The sequence below is a fragment of the Manduca sexta genome, chromosome 12 (assembly GCF_014839805.1).
Source record: "Manduca sexta isolate Smith_Timp_Sample1 chromosome 12, JHU_Msex_v1.0, whole genome shotgun sequence".
In the NCBI taxonomy this organism is placed as follows: domain Eukaryota; kingdom Metazoa; phylum Arthropoda; class Insecta; order Lepidoptera; family Sphingidae; genus Manduca; species Manduca sexta.
The window spans coordinates 8907794-8928970 of record NC_051126.1 but is presented as its reverse complement, the minus strand read 5'-3'; the positions used below and the strand labels follow the sequence as shown (position 1 = coordinate 8928970).

At 32.3% G+C, this 21177-nt stretch overlaps 3 protein-coding genes across 4 annotated transcripts; 1 reads left to right on the top strand and 2 right to left on the bottom strand.

The window, feature by feature from the left end:
* Positions 1-2868: 2868 nt before the first annotated feature.
* Positions 2869-4246, top strand: LOC115453475. Its single transcript, XM_030182171.1, has 3 exons — positions 2869-2970; positions 3468-3706; positions 3928-4246. The coding sequence occupies exons 1-3, from the start codon at positions 2891-2893 to the stop codon at positions 4194-4196; spliced, it is 588 nt and encodes a 195-aa protein (XP_030038031.1). The 5' UTR covers positions 2869-2890; the 3' UTR covers positions 4197-4246.
* Positions 4247-4724: 478 nt separating this feature from the next.
* On the bottom strand, positions 4725-6946 carry LOC115453474. Of its 2 annotated transcripts, none has more exons than XM_030182170.2 (4): positions 6868-6946; positions 5341-5464; positions 5142-5168; positions 4725-4881 (listed from the first exon to the last, which is right to left on the bottom strand). In XM_030182170.2, exons 1-4 carry the CDS (start codon positions 6869-6871, stop codon positions 4767-4769), a joined length of 270 nt encoding a protein of 89 aa, XP_030038030.1. In that variant the 5' UTR covers positions 6872-6946; the 3' UTR covers positions 4725-4766. The 2 variants fall into 2 exon arrangements, with proteins under 2 accessions (XP_030038030.1, XP_030038029.1); XM_030182169.2 differs by lacking the exon at positions 6868-6946 and adding an exon at positions 5847-6145.
* Positions 6947-8336: 1390 nt separating this feature from the next.
* LOC115453476 lies at positions 8337-13211 on the bottom strand. The gene is made up of 5 exons (XM_037437991.1): positions 13164-13211; positions 10283-10351; positions 9559-9677; positions 9182-9336; positions 8337-8543 (listed from the first exon to the last, which is right to left on the bottom strand). The coding sequence occupies exons 2-5, from the start codon at positions 10284-10286 to the stop codon at positions 8372-8374; spliced, it is 450 nt and encodes a 149-aa protein (XP_037293888.1). The 5' UTR covers positions 10287-10351; positions 13164-13211; the 3' UTR covers positions 8337-8371.
* Between the last annotated feature and the right edge of the window lie 7966 nt (positions 13212-21177).

Sequence of the window (21177 nt, the reverse complement as noted above, 5' to 3'; positions counted from 1 at the left end):
AAGCAAATTCACAACTTTAAATCGCCTTTACACGTCAACTTTAATTAAAATATTGTTTTATTTGTGTGTACAGTAAAATCCTTTTGTTTTATTTTTATGAAGAAAATAGTACGTGAATAAGACCGCAAAAGGTGATTTTATATTTTGAATCAGATAAACCACTATATACTACCCCTAAGCCTGCTTAGATTTAACTTCTATGGTGTTATTACTATTTTATCACAGTTTGATATATTGAAAGTATAAAACTTAAAACCATATTAAAATTGCCTAATTTTCATCTTGTAAGTAAAATGTCACAACAGCTCTACATAAGTAAAAAACCATAAAAACAAGAACTAAGTCTTTGAGCGGAAATAACATTAGGTATCAGTAGAGAGTATTTGCGTGAAATGCATTTATAATTTGGATATATCACGGAGTCGACAGCTAGTAATTAACGAGTTCCAACAATGCTCTATAACCGATGACTCACGTTTGTGCAATCTATTGTTAATTGTTCCTAAATTGTTTATCTTCAACAAGATTTGGACTCGACAGCCAACAACGCAATTAATTGCCCGAATGACACGCATGCAAATTTTTGGGCAAACTGGTTTCCCGGCCCTCTGTTTAGATTCTGATTGTAATATATTTGAAGGAAATTATTAATTGAATGAAATCGTATTGTGCCACATGAACTAATAATATTCATTTGCAGTTTAGATAAATCTTTCAAAATTCTAAAGGATTAAGATTAAGATTAGAACAATAATAGGTATAGTTTTGATGCGAATGGTATATCATACTCGAATCTTCTTTAGTCTTTATTAATTTCTCCTAACTATAAATAATTCGAAATATTCATATTATTATTTATAAAGCAGCGATAACTTAAGAAAGAACGGAACGAACGTCTTCGTCATGACTATGAGAATCGAGAGTTCAATCAATTTCAAGTACAAACCAAGTAATAACCTCCTCCTTTTTTTAATTTGGTTACTAACGTAATATAACACTACAATTCCGCAAACACTTCTAGCGTCTTACAAAATAATATTATTTAATTGCCAATCACCTACAAAATTAATAGGGCTGTGAAACGCACATAAAGTTTGATGTAAATTGGCCATTCGGCTGTAACTACGACGCATTGCCCGACTGACTGTCAGGAACATGAGAAAGGAATTGTTTCTCTGCGGTCTTATATATTTGATAAATCATGTTGGAAATCTCAATGGATATATTGTCGGAGCGGGCTGTAAGTATATGCAGTATACATTATGCCTACTTGGGTGTTCAGCCGTCGTTGGTATCTACCCATTCCATATTATTCATCTGAGAACCAAAGAAAGCGAACTTTTCCCATTACATTCTAGTTTCGAGTTCATTTACGAAGTGTTCCAATCATTTATTTACAATATATGTATATATTAGGTATGAAGATTCAGATAGTAGCGGCATTTAATTGAAAATTATATGTTCGCAACGTTAACTTGGCGCAAATATGATTTCACATAAAAATGTAATTGTCTCAATGTTTAAGTAAACGTCCGCTTCGCCCAAATGTTGCACACTGACAGTAAGTACCAAGTCCTTCGCGAGGAAATGATCAAGACGAACACGCGGAACCTCGTATACCACTGTCGGGCCGACAAGAGCGACTGTGACGCAGCCCTCGCCAAAATGAGGTATAAAGCCAGCAAACATTTCTACGCGCTTGCAAAGGCTGTCGTCGACTACGTCAAAAATAAGAGACAAGCGCGCCCTACTGGATATGTTGGTGAGGAAAAAAGAAACTTTCAATGCAGTAATAAAAACTAAAAAAAATTTAATGGATGGAAATTATGGATATTATATGAGATCCACAACCGTTTCCACCACGAAAACAAACTTGAAAATAAGTAAGTGGTGAAAGAATGAAGGATACTCAGACGATTCACGCACCCGCATTGTACCATCGTGATGACACCTCTCCCTATCTACTATTTGCTATTGGATATTTATAAAAAAGAATCAAGTATTTATAAAACAGTGATAAATAATAAAAAAATACAAGGTAAAATATTTTTTTCCAGGAACAGCAACGTTTTGTCAAGACAACATCTGCGTGCCTGATACAGACCCTCCGATAGTATTCGGCGGTTGCTATACACTAGTTTCCTGTGGCGGCAACCAGACGTGGCACTTGGACCCTGTCGTTTACAAAAAGAAGAAAACCAGATTCTTTTAAACTATAATACCAACAAGTTTTATTATGAAAACTACATTTATTGTTAAACATCCTTTTTACTACAGTATAGTAATTCGATTTGCTTCTAATCACTATTCTACGCCTTATATCAGCTTCGTAGCTACCCACTTTGCCTCGGGCGATCACTTAACATATTATAAGGATACAAGGTTGTCGGCCTGTATCTACAAAAATAGTTCTTCGAATAATTCAACATATTCTTAAATTATACATACTTTACAAAATCTAGAAGAAAGTCAGAGACGTTTATTTTATATAAGAAATAGTTAAACAAAGATAATAAGGTTTATTCCCGAAGTGTATCTATAAGGAATTAAAATAATTGTATATTAAAATTACTTTGACTTGGAATCAATATTTACCTTTTTAAAATTTGCTGATTTATTTGTGGTAACTTATCGAGTCCGTACTAATATGTTCTAAATATTGTATCAGTCTTAGCGTTTGCTCTAATTCTCATTCAATTTGCACAATTAAAAATAAAATGGAACCAAACACCACCTGGTGCATTGTCGCCCAAACAATGTATTGAGTCGGCATTGTTACGTTATACTAACAAGGATAAAACGAATTTAAGAAGCTTTAAAAGACTTAACTGACGAAACAACGAGTCATTTATATTTTTAAGCCTGAAAATAGGATGTACATTTTTTAAAAATGGAAATACTATTTTATATTTTCACTTTTGCGCTTAGTTATGTGTCTGGTGAAATAAGAGACAGTCGAATTGTTAACAGGTAAGTTTATTGTCTGCATTTGACTGTTGCAATAATTAAGTATAGGTACTTGCGACCACGAACCGGAAGACACAGTGTAGGCAGGCCCCCCACGAGATGTAAAGACGACCTGGTGAGGGTCGCCGGAGTCCGATGGATGAGGGCGGCCCTGAACCGGTCCCTGTGGCGCTCAATGAAGGAGGCCATGATGATGATGATATTAGTACATTATGTTACATACGAAAATCATTATCAGTAGTCTTTTCAGCTTTGGTAGTCCACTATAAAGATACTACGATATTTACCGGCAATTCTTGAACCCGATATTATGATCGAATTTGAAAACGTGATGTTTATCACAGATCAACTGCCTAATTTATAACGAAAAAAAAAGACCACGATAATTTTGAATTTGAGCTACATGCTGATAACATTCATTTTTAATGCCTAAAGTCTATATAAGTCTGAGACTCTTATTTACTTACGATCATATTTATAAAGCAATCATACAATTTCAGGTTAATAAAAATCAAACCAGTAGGAGCCAACGTAGGCAAAACATTCGTACCGCTGACTGAAATTCCACCACCAGATAATCCTCACATCCACTCTGGTAGAAGGCATTTAGAAGATTGTGTACCGAAACCGGAGGGACGTGATGTGTACGAAGGCGCAAAAATCGACATATTTGCTGAATATTACGACGACAAAGTGGCAAAAACTGTGGCAACAGTTGTCATTCCTGACCACATTGATCGTGCGTTTGAATGACTAATTTTCTTTTCACTGTAATGTTCCGTTAATTAACACTTGCTCCTTCATTCCAGCTCTGATTATGAACAACAAGAGATTCAAAAACCATTTTTTAATAGAAGTCATAAATCATGGATATCTTGTTCATAAAATTTTCTTATGTTTAATAACACTTTCATGATAAGCTTTTTTACTTAATAACAGAAGAATAAATGTTTATTTCAGGGAAACATTTTGAAGTAACTTCTCCCGTTCCTTATCTAACTGTGGGACATATCGATGCGATTGGCTACCACCCGAGTACAATAAAGAGCGAACATCCGAGCGAATGTGAAAAAATATACCAAGACCATCTCGCCGAGCAATATTCTGACGAAACTACAGACTACTCCGAGGAATCATTAGAAATGGCCAGAATGCCTCTATTTCCCCAAGGCGTCCCCCCTTCTGCAGAAGAGCGGTTTGATAAAATGTATAGCGACATTGATGTGTGACTTTAATGCATTTTTTATACTTTCATATTCGAATATACTTTTATACAAAACTTTTATGATATTTATTAACTTATGATAGAATTTTGTTTATACAATTTTGATTGTAATCTAATCCAAAAGATCGCTTTTTAAATTCAAAAATCTTAAACAAATTCTATTAAAAGACTTGCTATTATATTCAAGAATATAATAAGGTACTTAGCATGACTGAAGATAGCCCAGTTACTAATATGACTAATCCACGTTTTTGATTTTTTGTTGTGTTGTAATGCAAAAACATACACGTTTTGGTGTTAGTTTTTTTATTATTAAATCTTAAAATATGTAAAGATTGTTAAGATTCAATAAAATTTTATCGTTCTCCTTGAAACGATTTTCAGTATATTTAAAAACAAAGTGGCAGAAACACAGGCGTGTTATACACTATAACCATCAAATCATACACTACCTTTATTCTCTTTAATAAATTAGCTATATATATTTTTAAATCTACTTTATAGGGTGACAGTTTAGTCGTAATAATCAACATGCAATATGAAATAGTTTATTGAACTTATTGCATTAACTAATCTATACAGGTCCTGCTTGCAAATTGTATTTGTTTGAAACTTTTACATCTTTATCCTTCTCGTCAAATATCTCTTCAGTATCGTCGTCGTCAAAATCATCCATATCAAGAGGGTTTCTGAAACAATTACCTATTATCAAACCTTTGCAGTTTAAACCATGATGTTTTCCTTTCGAAAAATATATTTTGGATAACCACCACCCATTGACACAATAGCAGATCAGGGGATCTAGCATTTCCAGAGCATCCTACATCCTGACTGCACCTTGGGTGCCTAACGTAGATTCAGCGTTGCCTGTGTGTTCCGATGTTTATAAATTTTGGCATATACTATTCATAATATTTAAAAGAGCTGTGCAGAATGATTAAGTACTTACTTATTCCAGTCGATTTTGTGACGTTTCCTGTGAACATATTATCTTAGTTTTAGATATAGTCGACTAGTTGAGAATTTGAGATCCCTCAACTTATTATAATGCACAAAGCACACTTATAATGATACGTTCTATAAATATTGACATTGTTAGGAATTTTATCAATAGAAATCAACATTTTTAGTAGATAGTTATATTTTACCTATTAGTCGCTATATAATCTTGATCCATATATTCTTCTGAAACTTCTACTGACAACGGCTGTCCTCTATGGTCTTGCAATATGCCAAAATATCGAGGAGCTCGAGTCACGGAGAACAGCAAAGCTAGACAAAAAAACACAAAGTGAAAAAAATGTACCTTTATCTAAATACGTATCAATTTAATATAGTGTATAAAAAAACCTATTACCTTATATTTACTTATAACATAAAACATTAAATAAAAAAACACGGAACGAAAACTGAATGTTTATATCTAATACCTTATATCATATGCTAGTATTCCTTGCCAATTATTTTATAACTACTTCTAAGTAGGAAATAATATAAAAAAATACACTTGAATGTTATGGACCTAAGTCCAGAAGCTGTACCAATTATATAATTACCTATTAATACAAAAAGAAATAAAAACACATTAGTACTCTTTAACGTTTTTTCAAAAATGACAATTTAAGTAATAATTAAAACAAGATTCCACACTTACAATCATCGACAGCCCAACAATATTTCAATGTAATATACAAAACGATTAACACCACTTGAAGCTTCATCTCGCACATAGTAATGTGTAACCTAACTTTAATATTATTCTTTACTTTATTTCATCAGCATATAACCGCATATGTTACTTATGTTCTTTTCAAAATGGCATTGCTAAATATTAAAACTTAAATTAACCGTTCATTTTTAATACAACGCTTTCGGAATAGTATTGTACTTTAAAAGACTTCTATGTTACGTGTGTAAAAATCTTGTTCAAGCCACTTCCGTTAAGAACAAAGTTTATAAAATACCCATTTGTTTACTAAAACGTCAGTTATTGTTCTAGTTCTTTGTCGGTATAGACGGAAATAATAAAACATATTGTGCACAATGGCGAAAAGCCCCTTAACTATATGCTTCCGCTTGCTTACATAAATGTAACTTAGACGAAAGAAAATTGGAAAATTATGCAAGTAGGAGTGCCCATAATATAAAATTTTATATAAATAACATTTTATACCTATAAAAATGTTATTTATATAAAATTTTACTGTAAAATATTTGATAGTTTATATACTTTAATGGATTATACAAACGTAAAAAAGAGAGACGCAACATGTATATTATTTAAATATCTATACATCTTTCAGGCTTATTCTGGCTAATGTAATACGTACTTCAGCAAATCATATTGTTACTTATATGTTATAATTAATTTCATGCCGCGTTGTTATTGTAATTTTAACTCACACAAATATAAAACAGTACAGTGAATTGAGACATCCAGCCCGGATTAGCTGTGTTGTACAAAACATGATGTTATTGTACCTATTCATAACTGGAAGTTTATTTTAAATTTAGAATAACCTTTTTAAATAGATACCAATATGGCATAGTCTGAACAGAATCATATCTTATTGGTCTCGAGACAGCTTCCTGGTTCTATAAACCATGAGGTTTCAAGTATGATTCCGTGTCCGAACTTGTGTGATTTTGCCATTCTAAAAACACGAGTAACTTACTCATTTAGATGTTATGCTCGTTATGACATTAGGCTATCCACTAAACACATTATGAGACTAACATTTAAAGTCTGTCCCTACTACCAATTTGGACCTGCCTGCCCTTTCAAGTTTTAAGCAGGGATGTTATGGAACTCCGTAACCGTAACCGAAACTATCGGATATCCGAAATAAAAATATATCCATAACCGTAACCGTATCCGTTAAAAAAGTTTCGGATAAGTTACGGATAATATGTTTTGACAGGTTTTTGTTTCACCGCTCACACCATCATCTTATTTATGTAGTTTGATTGTAATTTTTAGTCATAACATAATCTTATGTATAAATAGTATTTTTATTATTTAGCAGTAGGTACTTACTTATTTAATAAAGTGAATGAATAGTGGTGTGTTACGTACTAAATTGATTTATTAGGACACAATGCTTCCAACGTATGTACTTTAATTTGGACATTTTTTGATCAGTTGAATGTAATTTTGCAAAATGTAAATAGTGTGATAAAAACTTCACGTAGAAGAGGTGGAACTACTTCACTGAAACTTTATCTCAAAATAAAACACAGAGATTTTCCGAACACCCATGTCCCTCAATTAGTTCATCGATAATTAGTAATAGACGATGACGACTAAAGATAGTTAGTAATCGTCGCCCTACTGTATTACATAATATTTTTAGTTTACTTTAATCTAATATCCGTAACCGAAACTAACGGATAATCCGAAATAATTACGTATCCATAACCGTATCCGAAACCGATATAATTTTATTCCTATATCCATATCCGAAATTTCATATCCATAACATCCCTGGTTTTAAGCTTCAATAAAAATAGTTATGTAATACTAATGTCTGTTTTTCTTTCTAAATAACTGTTATTAAATACCGATGTTTTTGATGATCTCCAAAGATTAAAAGATGTCATTTCAGCTTCTTGAACATCACGGTGCATAGACCTTCATTATCTACACCATTCATAATAACCCATTTCCAAGCATTACAGTGCTGTTTAAGACCACAGTTAAAACGGGTCATTACTCAAAGTGGGTCCTTGGGATCACGGTAAGATAGATATACCGCGTATATATAACTGTCTGCCTCATTGTACTGTATGCGCGGTACGGCAACGCTACGAGGTCTTGGGTGCGAATCCCGGATCGGGCAAAATGTTATTTGGATTTCTTTACTCAGTATTAGCTCAGACTCGAATCTGTGCCCGATATGGCCCTACCACATCATGGGACGACACACACTTTGCCAAAAGTCGGTGCCTGGTTGTGCCTCTGCATTGATATGCAGCATCATGCATTTATCCCCGAAGTGATCTTCGGGGATAAATGCATGATGTGTGTTTTGTAAATATAACTATATAGGTACGAAATAAAAAAATACCTATCCTATGTTTTCACGTAGTCGGAAAATGCAAAGTTTTTTTAATATCCAGAAATAGATAAATAAAAAACAGCGTGTCCATATAACATATGTTTTATGATTACTATAATTTTTATCTTTTATAGAACAAGTTCCCTTCACCACCCCAGAGCCGCCGTCCTCCATAGCCGATCAACTCTTGCCTAAGAGAGTTGTACTTTTTAAAGAACAACTTCTTTAAGATTCTTTTGCGCCGTTTATCTTCCTTTAAACATGATTCAAGCTTGTCCATGCAGATGTCTTCTCTGAAAATAGACATTGTATTTTAGAATATTTATAATAAGTGTCCACTAGCAATTTAAAGTAAAATCTCTATGAGTAAAAATATTCAATTAATTTCCATAATTTAAGCACGCCTATTTGCGTGCTTGCAAATTTGCGGCAAAGATAATATAAATAGAATGGGTAACAGATATATAAAACGCATATCGTGGCCATTATCTCTGAAGGGGTAGTGCAACTACCCTACACCTTTTCGGCGTATTTTTTTACCCATGATTTTATAGGGGGCGAACCTATCGCCAAATAGGGGGTAAATTCCAGACTCCGGGCTGATATTAAGAATAAAAACCCTATATAATTGTACCCGACTCGGGATTCGAACCCGAGACCTTACAGCGAAAGTTGTACTGCGTACTCAATCCAACTGCGGCACCGAGGCAGCCCGATACAAAGGACAATTAATGTATCGTTTCCTTGAGTTAGTAACTGCCAAATGTGAGGACGTAAGTTCCTACTCTGCACGACTCCGGTCTGTGTTATATTAGACAGAGATTCTTACGATGTTTTAAATACTTACACATATTTATTTATAAATAATATCTTAGTGTATAAATAAGATGATTAATGCACAAAAACAGTAAAAATAAATCTTTATTCTTACTTATAATTTTGGTCCAAGAGCAGTTTAATGGGTTCCGTCTTGGTAAACTTATCAGGAAGTCGAGAACCGGGCGGCATTTTGGATAACTCTTTCATGATGCCCATTATGGTATTTTCCAGTTGTGCTAATTTTGGCACCATCAATCTTTTGATTACCTGTATTCATACGACTCAAATTATCGTTTTTAAGTTATTATCACTCATCAAGATTGACACGTATTACAAAATTTCTTCTAAATTTACATACAATTCTTTGCTTTCTCGTTTCATTACGTTTTATAGTTACTTTGCCGATTACCTACTTACCAATCATACCTACCTTATTACAGTATACATTTAAGTTAAAATACTTAGATAAAGACTACACATAGAAATTACCTTTCCACACCTGTTCCCAGTCTTACATGGAGTTCTAAATCTCCGACCGAGATCCATGTTAGGTAAGTTTTGTATTTGTGTTATGACGTTAGAAAAAGTGCCGACTGCAGTTTTCTGTGCTGAAATGGAATAGGAAGATATTTAATTTAGAAAAACATTTTAAGATCTTTAAAATAGGAATTTACTTATTAGGAATAACATGTATAATATAAAAGTAAATTTAACTTTATTTTCTAATTTTACCATCTGCAACGCAACCGTGATTGCACCCAAGAATCACTATAAATAACAGGTTGCAATCATGTATGCATTATTTTATGACGGGAATACATGAAAAGATTGATGAAGGTGGAAGAAATGCGAGAAGTATGCCAGAATGCATAAGTGTGCGTGCAAAGTGGCAATCCATAGTCTCTGCCTACCCCTATGGGATAGAGGCGTGATACTATGTATGAAATAATAATACTTAAACAATAGTTATAGCCCAAAACATATTGTTCCAGAAATTAATAACTAACAAAAAGTTACACGTAGCAAGTAATCATGGAACCACAAATCAGGTTCTCTTAGGTGAATGGAGTTACATGTTTCATAGGTGTAAGGGAACCATATAATATGTGAATAATATGTGAGATTTATGACTTATAAATCCTCGAGGATATAATTTATGTGACGTTTGTAGGAATTGTGTAAATTCTTTTTAGATTTTTTTTACATAACTTACCCATCTTTGCCTTTTTTGTTTTGCCCGTTCTGGCTATATCTGGCTTATTAACTTCATCGGAATTCTTGGCTCCACATACAAATGTCAAAAATATTAATGTGAGTACACATTTTAAAATACACTCTTTGAAAATCATTGAACGTTGTTAACGAGTTTAGTTGCCCTAATGTTTAATGCAAAGAAGGAAATCGTTTCCACGATGTTTAAAGAAATTTTATCGCAAGTTAAAATTTGTACTTACCTCAGAGGAAGCTATTTCGTCACAAAAGAATGTTTGTAAACTCATAATGTTTTGCAACTCTAGTTCAAAGGATATAGGTAGGTACCGATTTTACTATACATATTTATATACTATACATATTTTGTTTGGGATATACTATAGACTCCAAAGACTATTTTTTTGTGCTGAAAGGCCCGCTTTTGCCCGTGAGTGTCCAAGAACTTTATATTAGATTTTTTAACTACTACCCTCGAAGTAAATTACCATAAAATAGATATCAAATTTATGTTAGCGATTTTGTTAGTATTATTACAATGAATCCCACGATGGCATAGTTGTTTTGATAGATACTACTGCGCTGCCATGCTGAGCTCTAGTTTCATTCCAGGGTCAGTTCAAGTGATGTTGGGTGTTTCTGCGCAGTGTCAGCTCAAAGTATGGAATTCCGGCAGCTATGTTTATGATAAAACGTGGTGATAATACTACTTATCTATCGTCATTGTATATGGAATCAATTTACATTTAACTAATACTTATTGTAAAAAGAATTGAATGTTTCTGGGTTTGTAAAAAAAAACGCAGAGATAACTAAACTTATTTAAAATTTGGTACTCGGGTAAACCATGTCCTGGATCAACACATAAGCTACTTGTTACTATTTTACATATATTATATAGAAATCAATTAATACTATGTAAGCAGTATCTACCTTAATATTGTGCAAAATCGATTGTGTGTACGGGTATAATGAAGTAAATAAAACAATTAATTTAATTACAAAATACAAGGCTGGTGTCATTAGATATATTTCGGCTTTTAACAAAAATAATAAATGCATTTTACATAATGAAAAATGTTAATGACTCCTTAGACATCGCCAAAGGCATCGCTAGACCTAAAAAATCTTGACAACATGACCAGCTTATACATACGGAATCTCATCTGAATCCAGAAACTTATTACAGAGTCTGAAAAACGAATGCTTGTCCCAAAACTTTCTGATATTCCAAAGTATTTAAATAAATCCAAAGATTCCAAAGTGTAAAATAAAGTTATAAATAAATCTAGACGACCTTAGAAAAACAAATTTACGACATGAGGATGAGATGATATGATTACGATATTTTAAGTAATTTTAAACAATGAATTAAGAAATTAAATAGAAATGTTTCCCATACGACGTTCACTATGTGTTTGAGGGAACGCCAACGACAAATTGGTTCTGGAGCGTTTAGAATTCAGATTCTGAATTTAGAAACGGTAAAACGGATATATAAACTCGGTCTATACATTGACAATTTACTTTTACCTTGGCAGCATAGTCTCTAACCGTAGCTGATTCTATATGGATTTTAAAAATATCTTTTGTCAGTGGACCTCAGAACAATGACAAGCATCTTGTTCTGTGTTCTGAGCAATGATAAAAGAAGTATAGAGGATGGGTAATATGGTCACGTGACATGCGGCACATTTCCTGAACAAAATGGCGCCGACTCCGCCCCTTACAATAGTGATATGCTAGTACCGAAAATTTTGTATCGACATCGAAGAATTAAGAGAGACAAACAAGCCCCAAAAAGATCAAATACGAAAGGGGTTAGGAACTACCATAATATAAATATAATAAACCATAATGTAAACAAACAAACTGAAAGTGATTTATAAGTAACAATTGTTAAACAAAGCAGTACCTGTTGCGACAAACATCCAGTTGTGTTTGATCTATATTTGTATGTTGCACTATTCCTTGCTAAAAATTTAAGTTACAGATTAAGATATTTATTTAATACATGATAAATGGAATAAGATAGCGTAGCCAGCAATTATTTGGTTGGTTTTATTTTATTTTATTATTATGCTCTTTGATCGAGAAACATAACTATGGTTCAGCAAACTAAAATCAATGACCGTAAAATGGGGGTTAAGATAATCAATTATAATAATTATTTGCAATAACAACAATATGATTATGTATCTATTTCCGTGCATGCAAAGGTTGTTCGAAACATAAGACCGCCAATTGTAAAAATATATCTTACATTTCATCTTTATGTTGTTTCTTTTATGTTTATCTATTCTTTTATGTAACAATTCTAATTTTATTCATAGCAATATATTAAAGTAATATTACTATTAGGTGAAGTATAATAATCATTACTATTTTACTTATCGGGAATATTGTTGGAAAACAGTTATCTTTACTCGCGTTAATTAAACGTGTGGTTTATGCCTATCTTCTCAAAATGTAAAGAAATATGTATTTGGTGTAGGATTCCAATCACGTCGCTCAATATTCTCAATTCATTTTGCCTTGGTTTTTAAATTTTTTGGTTATCTTAAAAAATATTCTAATTTCACTTAGTTTGTCGTTCTGAATAATACAATATTGATGTGTGCTCTAACATTCTTTCAAAGACAAAAACCGTAACTGATAAAAGGGCGTCTGTTAAAATATCGATATCAATAATTTCTAAACAAATCCACCCACCCATCCCTAAGCTCGTGTGTAAACAAACATAATGATTTTAATGTGTATAAATCACGCCTAAAAGGGTCAAAAGCTTAACAAACCAGATCCACATATCATTTTAATTGATAAAAACACATCCAAAAGTAAATATACAAAGATATTTGCTAATTTTCGGTAAAACAGTTACTAACCTATGAAAAGATATTTCGGGGTCTTTCTTGCGTGAATTCGATTTGCATCCTTTCACACAACACTGAGTCACTTTCGAAACTTAACAAATACACTAATAAACAAACTAAACAATTGAGAATATGATTATATTACTTTAAATTCAATATTTATGAAGATTTGTTTACATCGTCTGACACTACATGTACTTGCTGACTGGGTTGCGTAAATGGCGTTTCGGCCGCAAGGCGGTCCCAGTGTGTTGAAGTAAACGAAATAGTGCCATATTCGAAGAAAGCAATTATTTTTGTCTTTGTTTGTTGCGTTCCAAATAAGCTTTGAGTAAAAGAGATAGACATATATATTGACAATTCTGCGTCGATTTCCCTAACATAAATATAACTTATTCATATAGCTAACTTTTGGGGCCTGTCCTCTTTATATTTAGTCAATGGTTCTGAGCAGTGGACAATGTTACAAATGTCAAATATATTTGGCATTTGGTTTATTTGCCCCCAGGGGTATGTCACTCTCAAACAGTCACTCTATTTGTTTTTGGTCTAACCTCAAATTAATTTTGTTGTAAGATACTTTCAGTTAGATGACACTGGAAATAAGTTTTCAATTTTTTAAATTTTATTCTAGTTTCCAATAAATTACATATCTATTTTCTCATAAGCATGTTAAAATATTTATTGCATTAAGTGGCAATATCGCCTTGTTTCCGTAATTTGAATTCCGGTTGAAAATTTTCAAATTTCCCATTGCATTTTGTGTGCGATAAGTTCGATTACGATTTCCTAAATAATGAAAGAACTTTGCTTATTCAAACGGACCACCGCTGCCTTCTTACTAATTCACCCCTGGGCTTTGTTATTTGTTTTGCACGCGATAAGGAACTGATAAAATATTTGGACAAAATGTCTCATGTTATCTTGGTTGTGCGATTGATGGTAAATGACATTTATATATTTTATAAAAATAATATCGATAGTACTCATTAAAATCGTACATAATATTTACTTAGTCACCGCGATGGCGAAATCTGCTCATTTAAATAGTCTTTTTTAAAATACGTGTGGGAATCTGCATACCTTAAAATTATGCGATATTCATTTTTGATTTTAAACTATGAAAAATCTGTTGGTAGACAAGTAGTTTGGTTTGACTATTGAATAAACAAATTTCAGAGCTGTATCTCTAATGGACTAATTCCTTGCATTTGTATTGTGTTATAAATACATGGCATCATTTATTATTTATTATATTTTAATAAATTATTGTATTATTTTTCAGGACCATTACATTATGTCCCTAAAGCAACTAGTTATAGGTGGAAATCCTGGCAGGACAAAAGGTTTCAAGTTTGAATTAAAGTTCTCGATAAAACTCTTAACAGAGGACAAGAATATACATAAAAACTTGCGGTACACATATACATAAGCACTTTGAGAGCTGTTATAAATTATATATTGGTGCTTTATGTAGAACTACATTTCCCACTTTGAATCTAGGTAAGATGTTTTCCACATGTTGCGCCAAGAAATTTACAGGTTGAACTGATTCAGATACATATATATTATATATCTCCTTAAAAGTGCTTAGACTAGATGTTGTACCCTTAGATATATCACACTGACGGCATACGATATATCAAATGCATAATGAATTCGCTGTAAATTCGCGGCGGGCGTGCAGCGAACAAGCCGTGGGTGCGTAGCGTTCACGCAGCGGGCTCACAGTTGGCTACGCATTTTTGACAGTTAGTAATAGAGTGAATTCAGATGAGGAAACATTTCTATTAGCTTTGTTAATTGGAAAAAGTAACTAAAAAAAAGGATATTGCCGTGGTTACATGCCACCGTATTAAAAAAAGTATGTAAGTTGGGACTAAAAGTACAGGCGACAGCACAACAGCAGCCTGAGTGCTTACTAATATAATTTTATTTAATTTTTTTATAATGTGTGTATAATAAATGTGTGCTAAGCGAATTTGGCACACGGACAAAGTTGCAATAATATAAGATAGGCTGGGTGCTTTTATCCCCTGGATAGTATTTTAATTGTGAATCTGAATATAAAATAGACAGTGCTATGCATCGATACTGTTATTTAGGCATTTTTCTAGCGGGAAGGGCTTTTAACGTGCGTGACACTACGAGAAAATCTTCTCTAAAGATCTCGGCTTTCACTTTTCTGTCCGTTCATGTCTCTCATATCGAATTATGTTACAGAACATTATACACCGGATATTCATTTCATGAAAACATGGATTTAATGGCCGAAAGAAGCACATATCTCACCGGTAATGCTATATACATATCTTACTTAAAGTTGTGAAAATGTTTACTTAAACTTTTTAAAATTTAGGATGTTAATTTTGACAAATCACACTAATGATGAGGCTAAGGTATAATCGTTATTGAACGTATTCGATTATCGATTACCATTTTTATAAAACTTGATATCGATAGTTGTATAATTATTTGGTATGTTCAGATGATATAAATATTTTTTTTATTGAATTATCTATTTATTATTGGTAAGCCATTTCCATTTACGTTTTTTTTAAACCCTACACCACTTGCAGTTATCATTGTGTTAACTATTTAAAATCCTGAAAACATTAGATATATTAATTATAGATTTTTTTACCAATAAATGTGATAAATTACAAACAACTCGAATATTTGCAAAAAATAAGATAATTAAATCTAAATACAAATTTTTATATTATCGATTTATTTTATTTCAATGGCGATTTGCGATAGTCCGTGATTGTTCATTATGATAATGAGTGGCACTTCAAAATAAAATATGATATTACCTGTAGTAAATTTTACCGAAAAAAAATACGAAACTTCATGTGAAGGAGCTGTCAAAATTACCATCCTATATTTGATAACGTATAGTTACTAATTAGAATTTGGTAGGACATGACATGAAAAAGAGTTTATAAGAGTAACCTCATTTTAACATTGAGACGGTACAATGTCCTACTTCAAATTAGGCGAGGCGTACTGAGGCGAGGCGCTTTAATGTGCGCCTTACAGTATTTTGTAATGATAACACTCAAAATACTTTCCTCTGACTCGCGACTCGAAACGCAGTACCATAATATTCATTGTAAAATAACGTCCTATTGTAATTGTCTACCTCTCTGTCCTCGTCCTATAGTTAACCACGGAGAATGAGTAACGCGACTGCCGCGACATAAAGTTTAAAGTAGTACAATATATAATTTTGAGCCACTCTTCCTTTTTGACGTTATGTACGGGACAAATGTACCGCTTCTTATATGTCCTACTCAACAAGTTACTTTTCCTTGCTCGAACAGTAATATTCATTAATGTTTTATTTTTCAGATATTACTAAAGTATTTTCGGACCATATCTACTGCCTTACAAGTAGGTCCCGAAGACACGCGGTATACAATACTCAAATTGGTTTATTCCAAAAAATATAAAACATTTACGAAAGCGAAGGGAAGACGATTTTCACCAGAGGAAAAAAATTGTCATTGTCTTTATTCAAAAAACGTCCTAAATGTTATAAACTTTTTATGCAAGTATTTTACTCTACCATCATCATGAACCGTACACCGAGAACTAAGCCACATTAACATACTCCCAGCAATAACTCCTAGACTTTTCCACTGTTGGAAATAAAGGAAAAAGATTGTTTTTGCTCAGGTCTTTGTGTCTGTGTCATATGATCCATACAAAGATACAAGAGTTTGCTTCACATTAAAAATGCACTTTTTCTAACTACGCTTTGGTTTTTATTATAAAAGGCATAAAAAAATATTCTAATCAGCCAATAGCATATTATTTCACAAATGGACTTAAGGTGGTAGCTCAAGGTCCATTTTCATACATTTTGTTTCGGCTTTAATCTGGGTAACTAAACAAGTATTGGCAAATAAAGAATTTAAATTCACGTCTAGTTAGTGATTAGTTCTCGCAATTGAAAGAAAAATGTAAAAATAATTAATAATCATGGATATTTCTGCCTTTAAAATTTCGTCATATTAAATTTTAAAGGCCGAAATATCCATGATTATTAATTATTTTACGCCAAGCTACCACCTTAATAAGATAGAGCTAAAAATATTAATACGAACTGTCTTGGAAGATGCCATTGATGCTGGGCTTAACGTAATCAACACAACATGCGACCAGGCACCCGTTAATGTCGGTCCCATAACAGAGTTGGTTAAAGAAAGATGTAACTAAAGCTGTATATTTACGGAAAGGAAAAGACTGGTAACATGACATAATACGCGTTAAAGGACAAATAACAACCCCGTTTATGAGCTGTTGCGGCTGAACATTTAACGGCAAGAGCAGAATTCCAGCAGAATGTCGTCAGTTAGTACATTTCACACTTTTACTTAACAATTTATTTAATTCATTGAACGGGTGTATCGATTTTTATTTATTGTAAACTAGATTTTGCCCGCGGCTCCGCCCGCGTGATATTGTTTTTCGTTTAAATCTCTCAAAAGTTATAAAGTTCCCCCCTTTTTGCTACAGTTTTCATTACTGCTCCGCTCCTTTTGATCATAGCGTGATGATATATAACCTATAGTCTTCTTCGATAAGTGAGCTATCCAGCACTCAAGAATTTTTCAGTCCGAAGCAGTAATTCCTGAGAATAGCGCGTTCAAACAAACAAACAAATTCTTCAGCTTTATATAATAGTAAAAAGTATCCTACGTCCTTTTCCTGGTTCTAAGCTACGTCCCCACCAACTTTCAACCAAATTGGTTTAGCCGTGCTTGAGTTATAAACAGTGTAACTAACACGACTTTCTTATTATATATATATATATATATATATATAGAAGCTAGAAGACATTAAATACTTAAGTAGGTTGCTTATTAGTGAGAGGGAGCTGCTGAGGGATTAGGGCTTAGTCCACCACGCTGACCCAGTGCGGATTGGTAGACTTCACACAACCTTGAAAATTCCTCTAGAGAATTTCCCAGGTTTGTAGGTTTCCTCACGATGTTTTCCTTCACCGTTGAAGCAAGCGATAATTCACAAAGAATATACACATAATATTTTTAGAGAAGTCAGAGGTGTGTGCCTTTGGATTTGAACCTGCGGAAATTCGTCTTGGCAGTCCGTTCCACAATCAACTAGGCCAACGCCGCTTTTTTTTTGTTCACGTATTGTTTATTATTATTTATACAGATATTTTTTATCTTTCACGTTCATATTTAAATGGTAAAAGGTGCTGCACTTGCTGTCCCATCTTAAAAATAGAATATGTATCTACAAAAATGATTAGCAGTCTCATAAGATTGATTTCTTGTGACTACAGTGTTTACGGTCCCTTACTAAAAGATCCTTTAAAATTACCATAAGGGCAAACGACTTTGATTTGAGTTTAAAATAGATAAATTATCAAGTCCAAGTGTGATTCTTTTTACTGATGTATCCTTCATGGATAACAGCTTCAGCGTAAAATTTACATTTCAAAATGTTAACGTGCCTTAAACAAAAATACCATTTCTTAATTTTTCTACCCTGAATACGATTATGTATTTTTCATATTTTTTGAATACTTAATTTCAAAGAAACAAAAAAATAAAAAACCGAAAAATTCTTGATGACGTCACACATACAGTTGAATAAAGTTGTTCCTTGGTCCACCTTTCCTTTTTATTAAAAAAACTAAGACATCGTCATATTTTATCAATGTCAAAAGATAATATTATGCCGGCGCCACAGATAACAAAAATATTTGAACTCATGTGTGGCACGGGAATTTTCGTATTTGTGCAAAGTTTGTTTAAATGTTTACGTATTATCTTGTCATTCGGTATCGGTTTTACGACTACATATCAAGCGTTCAAAGTTATCGAGTTGCTTGAATGAGAACTGATTATATATGGAAACCTAAAAGTAAAAGCCATAAAAATTTTAATTTGGTCAGTGTCTGTAATAGAATACAAATACGCAAATACCCGTGCCAAACATGAGTTCAAACAAGTGTTCTAATATTTGTCTGTGTGTGGCACCGGCAAAGACGTTTTACAAATAGACGCGTCATAGACTAACAAAATTGCACATAAAACGGCGCACTATTCACTATAGCATCATGACTGTACATATAATTACAAATTGGCTCGATGAAGGAATACATACTTATCTGTTTTTAGTTATACAGGTGTCAAATTAACGAAGGACCAGCTATACCAGGTTGATAGAGGATTAATTTATATATATATATATATATATATATATATATATATATATATATATATATAACCCTTCTGTGTCGCCTAATAATATTGCATCGTTCAGAAAATATTCAATCTTTCCTGCGTCGACCTGCTTGCTTTAGTTGATGTTTTGTTAATGTTACAACCGGTACCTACATTTCTGCAGCAATTCGCATTACTTCCTTTATATTTTATGTAACAATTATCATTTTCTGTACGACTCATTTATGATTTCGTTATTTGATCATAATGCTCATTTTGTGTTTATTGTATGTTGTAATTTAACCACCACGTAACCCATAATTAATAGTTAAGTGATGGCAATTTAAAGATAATATCATGTACACAAGTGCGAAATTATTTTGCTTTTATCGCGTAAATTGTTCGAATCTCTCCTTTTTTTTAGTACTTACTCTATTTAGATCATATACCCACTGTTATGGTATATATCTAATATGTATTGGCAATTTGTATCGCATTCGCATTTCGCTGTTGATTACTACCCGGTTTCATAGACCTGTTTTAAATCAGTTCTTATTATAATTATTTAATCTTTCTTATTTAACAAATTGTTAAATTAATCTGTTTGATATCTACATAAAATATTTTTATATTATTATCATAAGTAAAACAACCTTCGCATGACGAAGAAAGTATATTTTAATGAATGCTAATCTTTATAGTTCCTTTTTCTATGGATAAGTATAATGATCATTGTAAACTTGATGTTAATTTCTTTTCCAGTGAACATTTTCAATTTAAAAGTAGCGTGACTTATTTGTGAAATAATTTTGTTTGGCTTAGAATAAGTTTGTTCTTGTTAATATTAGTTTCACTTGTTTGTGTAGAAAGATAATGCTAGAATCCGAATTTCCTTTTGATGAAGACAAAGATAAATAATATGGCTAGCTAGTATGTTTCAGAGTTAATTGCTGTTCTAGATTTGTAAATTTTTATGTATTTCTATATTGAATCGTATATTATTAGGCAATTTTTATAAAAAATAATAAATTCTCTTTTATTTGAACATTGATACTTGATATTTATTTGATGATACATTAAAATGATTATCGAAATACAAAAGAATTCATATATTTTTTATAAAGTTAAATCAATTGTTATAAAAATATAGTTTGACAATTGAGAATGTTTTAGCATATTATAAATATCAATGTTAATTATTATTCGTCACAGTATGTATTTTTATACATAAAATAATTTTAAGTATATTTTATTATTTAGTAATTCGGAATTTTACAGTGTATTACAGTTTATTTTAAAGTAGTATCGTTTACTTTTCCATTGAATATAATTAATAACTAAGATCAAATTATCAGCGCTTACATAGCTTAATAGAGGTGTAATACTTTGTAAATCTAATATTGAATGTGAATATCATTAGTACTTACTATAAGCATTTTGTACACAAAATGTTATAGCAAAAATAAAATAAAAATAATATTTTCAATATGATGTTTGTCTGATTAACGATCTTATTCTTAGATCTTATTACTATCGAATTATTATGTGTTGATAATGATAGAAGTACACTGTAAATAAGATGTCAGAAATATTATACTACGACGGCATAGCAAATACAGATCTGCTTCTAAGTATTTTAATACTTGGATTGCCGTCTTCTGCACTTTTAAAACCGTTTGCAAAATAATAAAACACAATAAACCTGAATCGTACAACGCAACGAAAATCGCGAACGCCCTCTACCTCACAAGTATGAAGCAGCCGTAATGTCGATTGGCACAAAAACCCAACGAGTAGGCTCTCTATTTCCATATATATTATAA

Coding starts and splice junctions, on each gene's coding strand:
- LOC115453475 (XM_030182171.1), top strand. CDS start 2,891: ATGGAAATACTATTTTATATTTTCACTTTTGCGCTTAGTTATGTGTCT. Junction 2,971..3,467: donor GACAGTCGAATTGTTAACAG/GTAAGTTTATTG, acceptor ATACAATTTCAG/GTTAATAAAAATCAAACCAG. Junction 3,707..3,927: donor CATTCCTGACCACATTGATC/GTGCGTTTGAAT, acceptor TGTTTATTTCAG/GGAAACATTTTGAAGTAACT.
- LOC115453476 (XM_037437991.1), bottom strand. Junction 9,337..9,558: donor CTGGGAACAGGTGTGGAAAG/GTAATTTCTATG, acceptor GTATGAATACAG/GTAATCAAAAGATTGATGGT. Junction 8,544..9,181: donor CTCTTGGACCAAAATTATAA/GTAAGAATAAAG, acceptor GTCTATTTTCAG/AGAAGACATCTGCATGGACA.
- LOC115453474 (XM_030182169.2), bottom strand. CDS start 5,922: ATGTGCGAGATGAAGCTTCAAGTGGTGTTAATCGTTTTGTATATTACA. Junction 5,465..5,846: donor TTGTTGGGCTGTCGATGATT/GTAAGTGTGGAA, acceptor TTTTTTGTCTAG/CTTTGCTGTTCTCCGTGACT. Junction 5,169..5,340: donor GATTATATAGCGACTAATAG/GTAAAATATAAC, acceptor ATATGTTCACAG/GAAACGTCACAAAATCGACT.